The sequence below is a fragment of the Osmerus mordax genome, chromosome 16 (genome assembly GCF_038355195.1).
Source record: "Osmerus mordax isolate fOsmMor3 chromosome 16, fOsmMor3.pri, whole genome shotgun sequence".
Classification (NCBI taxonomy): Eukaryota; Metazoa; Chordata; class Actinopteri; order Osmeriformes; family Osmeridae; genus Osmerus; species Osmerus mordax.
This window is the reverse complement of record NC_090065.1, coordinates 7,593,399-7,606,095: the sequence shown is the minus strand read 5'-3', so window position 1 is coordinate 7,606,095 and position 12,697 is coordinate 7,593,399. Positions and strand designations below refer to the sequence as shown.

Below are 12,697 nucleotides of genomic sequence, written 5' to 3'. Positions count from 1 at the left end.
AATGCTTGTATCAGATTTATAATGAAGAAAATACAAAAATGTAGAGTTTATATTCAAAGTTGCATTAGAAAAGAAGTTCACATTCATGTTAAGTGGAACTCCCCTGGAGCAAAATATTTCATCGTAAAATGTGTAGACAAGGGGCCTTTCTAAAGCACATATTAAAACAATAATCAAGGGAAAGTGGGAAAGCAAAAACACATGGATAAACACACATGCATGCTCACACACACAAAGGACCAATGGCTACTTACAGTACTGTAGATTGATTCAAGTTCAAGTCTTTTATTGTCAGATGCACAGAACAACACAAGGTCAGACTGGGCACTGAAATTCTTAGGACAAGACAACGCAAAGCAACCTGGCATAACATAACATATAGATTGGTTATGATTACTTTCTTCATGTTACTTTTTCCATCATCTTATCATACCTTACTTACTTGCAAAATAAAGAAATATTGTAACATACAATACTGACTTTATGAGGCAAGTGCATTTTGGGGGTTGGACAAAATATTCACCAAGGGAGCCAATTTGGATTTAGCCCCGGAGAGTTTTCCTCTTCCCGGGTAGTGAGGGTGGTCAAATCCAACTCTGACCAGCTGGGATACAGGGATAATCTGTGTAAAAAAAAACACTTGTTTTAATTACACACACTCTTACTCACACACATCAACATACATTCTCTTACCCACACCATACACACATCATACTTTTTCATCAAGCCTCATTACAGACAGATGCTTTGCTGCTTTGAATTTAATTTGGGTTTGTGCATGGAATAAAGGGACAATGTTGAATTGAATGAAAGTGACTTGGTAATTGATCTCATATTTAAGCATTCGACATGTGGCAAGGATTAAGGCCTCAGGGAAAAAACATTAAAAAAAGATTAAAAAAGCATTATTTGTCATTACTGAAATGCAACATCACATGGTTCAACAGTACATTTTCAATTTACTTTATTTTTTTATTTCACTATATACAGATCAAATACATTGCTGAGCTATCATTATACAAAAGATAGGCCCTAAACTTGTTTTACAAAAGGATTATGTACACATTAGTCTCTATTTAATTTAAATCATCACTGCAGAACAATTGCGTTCATTTTAAACCATCAAAAAAGTGCAATTTGCTTTTAAGTCACGTTTTGTTTTTTTCCTCCATAAATGATCATTGAAAATATAAATGAAAACACGAGTCTCTTGGCTCATGAGGTATGATAAGTAGAGAAAAGCCGGGTTAACCCCCAGAGTCACTCTGAAACCATTAGGTCCATTTCTATTAGAGGACAACTACTATACTACTTGAACTACTTATGCACTTGTGCTCTCTACATTTCTCAGACTACAGTACAATGTATTTCGTCCTATGCATTCTTCTTTTTATACTTTCTGGATTAAAGTTTTTAGAGGCCTTTTCAGTTTTCAGTTGTACGTGTACAATGGCCCTCCCAAATCAAAGAAGTTCAGAAATTACATAGACATGATACATCAACGTAAAATGGCAGAGTAGCTGACAATAAAAAAAGGGAAATTACGCTTTTATTCTCAGGCCAGAGCCCGTCTGTCGCAACTGAAACCTAGTGATGGAGAGGGAGAGAGAAAGAGGGAGCAAGGGATTTACTTAGTCATGGTGGGCAAACACTGCCCAGATGGTTTGGCAAGGCACCATCTAATTACGTCTAGCATGCTTTCCCCTTTTCTGACAGATAAAGTGTTTCCAGGGGAAGTGCACTGCCTCCCACTGGCAGTTTGTGCATATACAAACAAGAATCTCTTTACCAAGTGAACAGATGTAAATGTACGGACAGTTCGTTATCATAGTTCTCAGAGCAGGAACTGTATAACCTTGATCAGTTTATCATTTGACAGATTTGATATGATGCAACTCAAGTCAGTAAAAAAAGGTTTTTTGAATTTCAGTTATTACATTTCTAACTTAGTGAATTATAGTGTCCTTTTAACAATTTGTTTACTGAGAACTACATTGGGTACTGATTTTTGTTTAAATGTCTTTACGTTTTCTATAAATAATAATTGACTGACTTTTTGAAACGTTTTTGTGATTCGGACTTTTATTTTGACGTCGAAACATTGGAGGACCCGGAACTGTTCAGATTCAGCTGTGCATCTGCTGTAGTAGAGGTGGAGATGTGCTTCAAAGCTAAGGCTTTTTATCATTATTGATACATTGCAAGTTTATTCATCCTTATACTGCAGGCACTGTTTGGCGAAGCAAAATGGGTATGTACTAGTTTGCCGACCTATGTAGGCACAGAATATAGAAGAGTAGCCTCATAACCTAAAGACATGCTTTGAGACGCTTGTTGAGCTGCTAGTGCTGGCTAGTAGCCCAGACATTCTTCCGCTCTCGGTAAAGAGGTACACTCTGGTTGGCTTTTAGTCAGTGGCAGAGATTGTGTACGATTTTTGGGGTAGCGCTAATATTATCAAGTTAGCTAGCTTGTTATTGGAGATTTGTTATTTATTTTTTAAACATGAGTTTCACATAAAGATAGTAGGCTACCCATACCTAGATTAATTCATTGTTGGAATTATAACCTTTCCTGTCATATTGTTGATGTGCCGTCCTTTGGCTGTAAATCTCATACACAGAATCCCCCTTTCCTCTGTCATCCTTGGGCCTCCTGGTTCCACCACTGAGACTTATGTCAGCAGTCATGTGGGAGGTGGTAAGACAGAGGAACATAAAGCACTATGGGAAGCTGGAAGAGTTTGTATCCTTAGTAACAGAAGCTATTCCAGAGCTTCTAAGTAACCGACAAAAGAGACTGCTTGCTCTTGGGTTAAGAGCAAAGGTTAGTCATTTTAAGATGCATAGGTGGCCTCATTGATGCTTAGTCTTTGAGATTTTTAATCGACTGCTGAAGGACTGCTGAAGTATGTTAAATAACCCGGTCTATTCTTGCTTCAGATCACTTTAGATTTACTACGGGCTGAGCATCCAAAGATTAAGACTGTTAAATGTCACCTTGACAAAATGCAAAAGCCATCATCTTTTATCCAACAGGTAAATGTTAATCTGAAACAAGTACACAAAATTCAGAGAAGGTTCTGCCTGTGAGAATTTTTGTTGGCTTTATTCTGAGTCTCTTCTGTTTTAGGCTGATGCAGAAATGGGAGATCCTGAGCTGAACTTTGTGAGGCTGGTTCAAAGCCTTATGGAAGACCCAGATGGCAGGGAACACTTTTTTAAGGTGCTTCACTGCACAAGCATATTTTTGGAAATGTAAATGTTGTTTACTTTGTCTAATCTTCTTTCTCAATTTAACCGACAGAATGTGTTTCCTGTGGAGTATGGTCCAGATTTTGATACAGCACTTCAAGCACTGGTCCATGAGTTTTTCTCTCGACTGGAGGAGCTGCTGCCAGTACCCGATTTCAAAAGGGTACAAACACCTCTTGTTTCTTTCTCAGGATCCCTGAGAAAGACACAATTCAGCTCAATTAGTTTTCTGAATTATAGATGAACCAGTCAACATCATTCAAAATAACCTTCAAGCTTTTTTGACTTTTTTGCTACAAATGTGATTTCTTTTTTTTTCAGACTGCTTCCTGGATCAGTGCTGCCCCCTCTGTCCTAGAGGAGTACATACAGTGTGTCTCCAATGGAGATGACCTCAAATTGCTACTTCAAACCAAACAATGTCATGGGAAGTTGGCCAAGAATGGTTCGTCATCAATATGCTCGAAATTAATCAATAAATAAACATATCAGTTATTGTTCATATATATATATTCTACATTTAAAATACTAAATCCTCAAAATTTTCTCTTTTCATGGTCCTGCTGTGCAGTTGCCTCATCATCAGATTATGGCCTTTTTGCTTCCTTGTCCCTCCCACTCTCACTCAGAGAGATAGATGCCTCCCAACAGATAATCAGTGATGATGAATCAGAAACTTGCCCTGATTATGAAAGCCCCAGGACAATGGATTTGGGGACTGTAACTGACAACCATCGTGACCAGTGTTCTCAGCTGAAGCCAAGTTTAGATGTATCCAATGTAATCCAGACAGAGATGGAAGAAAGCCAAGGAGACTCGAGAAGGACTGATCTCCAGGTAGAGACAGGGGAAAAGGTACAGAGTCTAGGATGGAAGCCTGAGATTGAAGGAAAAGCTTCAAACAACATTTCTGAACCTACGGTCGGAGACGCAGAGAGGACAAGCGGTACTGCTGCACAGACATTAACGCCTGAAGATGAATTGTCTGCCATCTTGCAAGGTCCCTCCACTTCAATGGAATGCCCTGCCTCCAGTTCCACCACAGCAGGCCATCCACGGCGACGAGTGGCCCATAAATGCAGTCAGTGTGGGAGGTGTTTCATTTATCGCTATGAACTTCTCGAGCACCAGAGACTCCACACTGGAGAGAACCCCTACAAGTGCTCACAGTGCGGGAAGGCATTCAGAAGAACATCCGACCTGTCGTCACACAGGAGGTCACAGTGCACGAATGCAGCTTATATCTGTATCAAATGTGGGAGCAGTTTTGAATCTATTCAGGAGAAGTTCAGACACCAGTGCCCGCAGATGCCCAAGGACCAAAGGTTTGACTGTTCACAGTGTGGAAAGAGTTTCAAGAAGTTTTACATGCTTGGAAAGCACCAGCAGACTCATACCGGGGACCGTCTTCTGAAGTGTCGACAATGCGGGGAAGGCTTCCCCAGGATGAGTGAGTTAAGAGCTCACCAGAGAATTCATCAGGTAGACAAAGCATACCAATGCAACCAGTGTGGAAAGTTCTTCAGTTCCACAGCCTGTTTGGTAGGCCATGAAAAGCGTCACGGCCAGCAGAGATCCCAAGTGTGTCCCCGTTGTGGAAAGGCTTTCAAGAATAAATATGATCTGAATCTCCACATGCGTACTCATACTGGAGAGCGGCCATATCAGTGCACCTACTGTGGAAAACGGTTCTCAGTGTCAGGGAATCTGAACATACACATACGGACTCACACCGGGGAGAAGCCTTATATTTGTACGGATTGTGGGAAGGCATTCCGATCAGCCGGGGAGCTGCAGATCCACAGGCGCACGCACACGGGAGAGAAGCCATACAAGTGCACTGTCTGTGGCAAAGGGTTTACCATGGCCAGTAAAGTGACACTGCACATGCGTGTCCATACTGGAGAACGTCCCTATGTCTGTCATCAGTGTGGGAAAGGTTTTTCACGTGGGGGTGAATTGAAAAAACACATGCTAAACCACTCAGGAGTAAGACCATATCCTTGCCATGTATGTACAAAGACCTACACTTGCCTCAATCACCTGAAGAGACACTTAAAAACCCATACATAGAACAGTCAAGAAAGTTTCATTTATAGAAGTCAGTTGTCTTGTCAGGAAAACGACTTTCTATTAGACACTAGGCTATGCAGTAAGTGTACTATGTTTCTCTGAGGCCGTTTTGTACATGAAACCCTCACTGGAATCATATTGTCATGTTATACTGATATCACCAAAATACTTTGACACCAATGCTTAGAACATGGTTTGGCAACCAAGAAATTCAGTTAAAGGCTACTTGTGGTTGGGTTTCCCAATATGTACATACTTTTATTTTATACATTCTGGACCAATTTTAATATCGTCATAGATATTGTGAAACTCTTATTTTGAAATAATAAAAAAATCCTAAAAGCTGTATTGGTAACTGTATCATGTAACTTTGTCCCGTCCCCCCCCTCCTCCCCTCCCTCTCGCTCTCTCCCCTTGGTGGCCAAGTTAAACAAGATCCCCCCATATGCTGACACTTTTATATCCTTTAAGGACTTAAGGTGAAATTGCAAAGAAAAGGTCACATAAGCAATTTGCTTTGTACATAAGCGTCAAGATTGTGAAAGTGTTTTATGCATTGCATTACTGTTATAACAGGGTAGATTTACAATGAAACGCAACCTGGCAACCGTAGGATCTTGAATAGGAAGGAAGTTGGCGGCTGAAGTTCTTCTAGCAAGATAGCTACTATATGTTAAGAGAAGCGTGTTAATCAGTGCGTACATGTGAAACATAATTTGTCCTTTTATCAGGCTGTGTGACAATACAATTACTAGTGGCGACATGGGTATGTATTTATTCTTCAATTGATAGCCATCCATCTTACTATTTTTGCACTAACAGAAAGGACTACGGCTCGGGCTAATGCTTGGAACGGAACGAGTCGTAGTGCGTTCCATGTTCCAGGTTACAAAAAGCCATGTTAGAAACATCCGTCCTTGCACTTAGTATGTAGGTGCATTGCTGTAGATTATTTTTAAAAGCCATACGCAACAGTACGTTTATTTCATGAATGCACTGCATTGATTAATAATACTCAGGATGGTCCTTATTTTGCAAGCTAGCATGTGCTGCTAATGGCTCTGGCCTGCTGTATATAGGCCAGACCATCTTCATCTGTGCAACATCGTCCCACTGCTGATCTGCAGTGGCTCAATGGGACTGTTGCTTTCAAGTTGATAATTTTGTTTATTAAAGATATTCTCTTAAGATTTTTTTTTTTTCAATCGATGGGGTAGCTAAACGACACCAGTAAGATTGTAGGCTGAAGAGCTAATTATTTTTAATTTAAATTATTGACTGGGTATACAAAAAATAAATAATATTTGTATTTAATACAACCACGTTTTCACGGATATCTAGGTACAAGCATGCCAAAATGCTAGTAGCCTAATTATGCGAAGTAGCCTATCTAGCAAGGTAACTCAAATCGGTGTGAATGTAGCAATGGCTCTGAGGTAAGTTTGTTTACTTTGTCTGGCATATAGTTTTACCAGCAAACGTTAGATGTTTGTTTGTCAGAGCAGAAATGTGATGGCATTATTATGCTCCAAGCTCAAGCACCAATTCTAAAAACCATAGGCATTCGGGTCTTTGAAAACATACAAAGTAATTTGTAAATGGGGAGTCAGATGGCTGAGCGGTGAGGGAGTCTGGCTAGTAATCTGAAGGTTGCCAGTTCGATTCCCAGCCGTGCAAAATGACGTTGTGTCCTTGGGCAAGGCACTTCACCCTACTTGCCTCGGGGGGGAATTTTCCTGTACTTACTGTAAGTCGCTCTGGATAAGAGCGTCTGCTAAATGACTAAATGTAATCTAAGATATTAAACATGTCCTATTCCCTTCTCACAGAACCACATGTACCCTTGTCATCCTTGGGTCTCCTGGTTCCACCACTGAGACTTATGTCAGCGGTTATGTGGGAGGTGGTAAGGCAGAGGAATATAAAGCACTATGGGAAGCTGGAGGAGTTTGTCTCGATTGTAACAGAGGCCGTTCCTGAACTTCTGAGTAAAAGGGAGGGGAGGCTGCTGGCTCTTGGGCTGAGAGCAAGGGTAAGCGCAAGGCCACATGATCCAGAGTCAATTTAGATACATTTTAACATACAACATACTAATGGGAGCAAACTTGGCAAACATCTGTTTCAGACAACTCTGGAGTTGTTGCGCTCTGAACACCCAGAGGATCTCAAGGCCGTTGAAGCTCACCTTGACAGAATCCGATCATCTTGCATTGAGGAGGTGAGGTGGTTGTATGATACAGAAAACATTCAAACAGGGCTGGCATTCCCCTTCATGTGGTAACAGGTGTATACTCTGTGTCAAATGTCCAACTAAAATATATTTCTTATCCAGCAAACAGATGAAGTTGTGATTGAAGCACCTGAGGCTAACTTCATGAAGCTGGTGCAAAGCCTTATCGAGGACTCTGATGGAAGGGAGCATTTCCTTAAGGTAAGATGCCACTGAACCTGATAAAGGTTCATGTTTTGAGCAAGAGCCCTTCATTGACCTGCCCTAACACTTCTATCAACATCTTTCCTACATCCTCTCCATTGGTATCATGATCACAGAACGTGTTTCCTGTAGAGTACGGGCCAGATTTTGACACAGCACTTCAGACTCTGGTTCATGAGTTCTTCTCCAGACTAGAGGAGCTGCTCCCAGTGCCAGACTTCAAACAGGTATAAAGTCTACAAACAACACTGTTAATCTGATCTTTTGTGTCCTAGTACTTTCCAATTTGCACGCGAAGTAGAAGTGTTTAATTTTGCATAGTGTAAAAATACTTAAATTAATATATTTCTTAAAATCCTAGACTGCTTCCTGGATCAGTGCTGCCCCCTCTGTCCTAGAAGAGTACATGCAGTGTGTGTCTAATGGCGATGACCTCAAGTTTCTGCTGCAGAACAAGCAATGTCACGGAAAGTTGGCAAAGAGTAGTACAAGTAAGCACTGATTATTATTCCTAACTCAAGTCATTCTTATTCTCCTTAAATAAATTCTCATCTCTAATTCTCATCTTTACTTTCAGCTCCTTTTAATACAGAGGATCACATTGTATCTTCCTTATCTCTCCCAACCTCACTCGAAGTGATCAACTCATCCCACCAACAAAGGGTCTGTGAAGAGGACAATGATGGCGTTCCTCAGTCTGTGATGCTTGATGATGAACTGTCAATCAGTTCTCAAGTTCCTTCCACCTCAACTGAATGTACCACACCTTCTAAATCCCCTCGAGTCAGACAGCAGGTCCACTACAAGTGCCCCCAGTGTGGGAGGACATTTAAGTATCAGTATGAACTCCTTGAGCACCAAAGATCCCACACAGGAGTCAAGCCTTATAAGTGCTCAGAGTGTGGAAGGGCCTTCACCACAGCCACTGCCCTTGCTGGTCACAGGCTAAGAAAATGCCGGAACGCTGCTTATCTCTGCATTAAATGTGGGAGCAGCTTTGGATCTTCCGTCGAGAAGTTTAGACACCAGTGCCCGCAACAAATACAGGGCAAGAAGCTAGACTGCCCACATTGTGGAAAGAGCTTCAAAAGGACAAGTAACCTGAGGGACCACCTGCTCACTCATGCCCAGAACCGGCTCTTCAAGTGCAGTCATTGTGGGGAGGGTTTCCCAGGAATTGGTGAGTTGAAGTACCACCAGAGGGTCGATCATGACAAACCCTATCAGTGCAGCCAGTGTGGCAGGAGTTTTATTTCCACTAAATGTCTGGCGAAACATGAACGACGCCACGAGCAAGCTTCGTCTCAGTCAAAAGGAATGGGTCATGGGGCTGCCAAGTCAATGACTGGCACTAAACACAAGAGAAGTCCCGTTTCTCAGACTACATCCCTCTCAACCACATTTTCTGTGTCCTCCACGAACAATGCAGCAAAAACTGTCTATCCACGACAGAGATTCGCCCACAGCTGCCCCCAGTGTGGGAGGTGTTTTAGGTATCGATTTGAGTTTCTGGACCACCAAAGGTTCCACACGGGCGTAAAGCCTTACAAATGTTCTCAGTGCGTGAAGGCCTTCAGAACAGACGCCCACCTGGCCGGGCACAGGAAGAGGAAGTGCAAAAATGCCGCCTACATATGCACCAAGTGTGGGATCAACTTTAGATTTCTACATGACAGGGTCAGACACCAGTGTACACAACAGGCCCAACGTTATGACTGTTCACACTGTGGCAAGAGCTTCCAGATGTCCCACCTACTGAGGAACCACCAGCTGAGCGAACACCAGCTACCTTACAGCCAAGACCACCGTTTCAAGTGCAGGTACTGTGAGGAGACTTTCCCGGGGATCAGCGAGTTGAAGTTGCATCAGAGATATGATCACGACAAACCCTATCAGTGCAACCAATGCGGCAAGAGTTTCATTTCCGAGAAATGTCTGACAAACCACGAGCTGCGGCACAGCGAGGAGAAACCAGAGGTCTGTCCCCACTGTGGGCGGGGCTTCAGGAACAGGTATGACCTGAAGCAGCATGTACGTACCCATACAGGAGAGAGGCCATATCAGTGCACGGAGTGTTCCCAGTGTTTCTCCACGGCAGGAGGTTTGAGAAGTCACATGAGGGTCCACACAGGCGAGAAGCCCCACGTCTGTCCAGACTGTGGGAAAGCTTTCTCCCAGATGGGAGCTATGCGGACCCATAGGCTCACCCACACAGGTGAGAGGCCATTCAAATGCACCGTCTGTGGCAAAGGATTCACGATGGCCAGCAAGGTAACGCAGCACATGCGTGTGCATACTGGGGAGCGCCCCTACATCTGCCCTGAATGTGGGAGAGGTTTCACAGAAGCAAATGTGCTGAAACAACATATGCTGAACCACTCAGGAGTTAGACCATACCATTGTCAGATTTGTACTAAGACCTACACATGCCTCAATCACCTGAGAAGGCACTTAAAGACTCATGCTCAATGACTGATTTGAAACCTTGTGAAATGTCCTTGTTATGGTGAGTGGTAGGGTAGGACCCAAATGCAGGAGAGGTAGCCAGGCAGAGCGTCAAAACAAGGGTTTATTTTTGAACTCAGAAACAGACAGGATACAGGATAGACAGTGCAAGGACAAGACACAGACTGGACACAAAACTGAAACCTAAATACACAGAACCAAACAAGACACAGGTGTACACGATAAGACTAACGAGAACTGAAACCACTCAATGAAACACAGGTGAAGACAATGACAGACCAGGGGAACAATAGGGCAGGGCAAAACCAAAGAAACGAGAGCACGGCTGTGGACGTGACAGTCCTTGGCTGGCTGTTCAATCAGTTGCGTTCTACTTCTGTACTGCTGCAGAGAAAAGGCATACTGACTCGTGTTCTCACTGTACTGTAAGCCTGAAATTAATGAGGGGAAACATTTATCACAATTGACTTTGAAATTGAAGATTTTTTTTCCTAAATTATTGTGGAAATATTAACATATTAACAAAGGATGTCACTCCATAACTGAAGCGGCTTAAGTTTCCACATTTAAGAATGAATTCTTCCAAATAAGTCAAAAGTTCCACTTACTATTGTGGTAAAACATGAGTGCTTCAATAAGAGTTGTATGCTGTTGAAAGTATTAATTCTGCTTTCAAAAGCAGTGATGATAATTGTACAAATCAGTCTGATATTCATTTTGAATTACTCAAACATTTTGTTGGAGCTGGGTTGATATTTTCTGTTTACCCCTTCTGTTTGAAAATACAGATTTTCATGGCATTCAAATAAACTTTTTCATACCTTTCAAAATAAACGACTGTCCTATTTTTTGTGTCCCGATATAGAGGGTCCAGAAAGACAGGGCTGCTAGTGTTATACAAATGGTAGCAGAAACCTTATCCAGAAATGCCATTTTAGAGATTGTCCACTAGCGGGCAGCAGGTAACTGCAAAATTCTAATCCAAGGGAGTGGTTTAGATAAAGTTTTGAAAATGGGGACGGGGGGATTGGACATTTTGACCACTGGAGGTTCATGTGGTGTATTTCCTGCTATTAACATTGTTTACATGTAGGTCATTAGAGTCTTGATGAGTTCTTCCTCCAACTCTCAAAGCACTTCGTAAACGTGCAACTAGCATTCTTTTGATGTTCCCAAATTATTTTTGTTGGGCTCACCAGTCCAGGGCAGAACAACTAGAACCATCAGTTACATCAACATATTCTAAATGATAACATGTACATGCTCTGAGTCACACTCTAACACACATGAAATACACACTGTAATCTCCTCCATATGGGCTTCACTTGCATGAAGATTTCTTTCTCGCTTTTAACCGAAAAAGAAAAAAGAGTAGTGGATTCCTCTGGAATTTTGGTTGCACACACTTCTCATTTTCATCTGCCTTTTGTTTCGCGTTTGCAAAGCACCCCACCATCAGTTCTCCCATGCAGGGACAGGATTCTAAAGAAATCTGATGCAAATTATGCAGAAGTTACCTGTCATGCAACAAAGTCTGGGAAGGAAGTGGCCCATGAACATTGTCTCTTAACAAAAGTTTAAAAAGTTAAATGTGAACTTGTCATTCATTTTTGTCTGTTTCATGTTGTGATCATCTGACCGGATCACTGTTGGCATAGCAGAATGGAGGATGCCTGTGTAATGAGCTGCATCTCAGTCAGCACTGACTCTCATTGCCAAACATGTTTTTTTTCAGGGCAAAAACCGTTGGTTTTCATCAGGAATCAGAACTATCACTACTATTGCAGTAATATTTTTATAGGCCATCCATCAGTGGTACATGTAAGCCCAGATGGCACAGCTGAAGAGTGATGATTCATTACAAAACACTACACTTACATCAGTGTACAGTACACTTCCCGATATGAACACACACAAACATAGTCGCCAAAAACCCCAGCAGATTTACTATGAGATTGTGCTAATAAACAAGATTATAACCAGATGTTTCCCTCCCCCATCCTACTCTTTCCTTCTCTCACTCTCCTCCCTCCTACCATTTTTCTTTTCCCTTCCTGATCGGCACCATTTCTGGTTCTCTGGCAACTAATGTGTCCCCTCTCTCGTTCTTACTTTCTCTCACTCCTTTTGCCTCCCCACACTATTTTTCTTACTTAAACAGTGATCTCAGTGGAAACTTTGAGTTCAGACCAGACTTTTCCTAGACTCACAAGCAAGGCAGACACACTCATACACACAACTTTATACCATCAACACCCCATAAAAATAGACCCTTCTTGTTCACCTTCCAGAACCTCTACCAATCATCCACGCTCTCCTGAGCTGTACTCCGGCCCTGTTTCCCCACCCCACTCCATCACCGTAGTCTTCCAGACCCTACTCTGTATTTCATATTTAACCATAGGGGGCACTGTGTCTCCATCTGAAAAATATTTTGTAAACCTTTTTTTTCTCTTTTATGTTCGGGTCA

At 42.1% G+C, this 12,697-nt stretch overlaps 1 protein-coding gene across 1 annotated transcript; it reads left to right on the top strand.

Moving 5' to 3' along the window:
* Window positions 1-2,140: 2,140 nt before the first annotated feature.
* On the top strand, window positions 2,141-11,020 carry LOC136958879 (zinc finger protein 91-like). Its single transcript, XM_067253005.1, has 13 exons — window positions 2,141-2,251; window positions 2,624-2,826; window positions 2,943-3,038; window positions 3,133-3,225; window positions 3,307-3,417; window positions 3,576-3,699; window positions 3,826-5,313; window positions 7,157-7,359; window positions 7,453-7,545; window positions 7,660-7,758; window positions 7,878-7,988; window positions 8,123-8,252; window positions 8,339-11,020. The coding sequence occupies exons 1-13, from the start codon at window positions 2,248-2,250 to the stop codon at window positions 10,231-10,233; spliced, it is 4,650 nt and encodes a 1,549-aa protein (XP_067109106.1). The 5' UTR covers window positions 2,141-2,247; the 3' UTR covers window positions 10,234-11,020.
* Window positions 11,021-12,697: the final 1,677 nt, after the last annotated feature.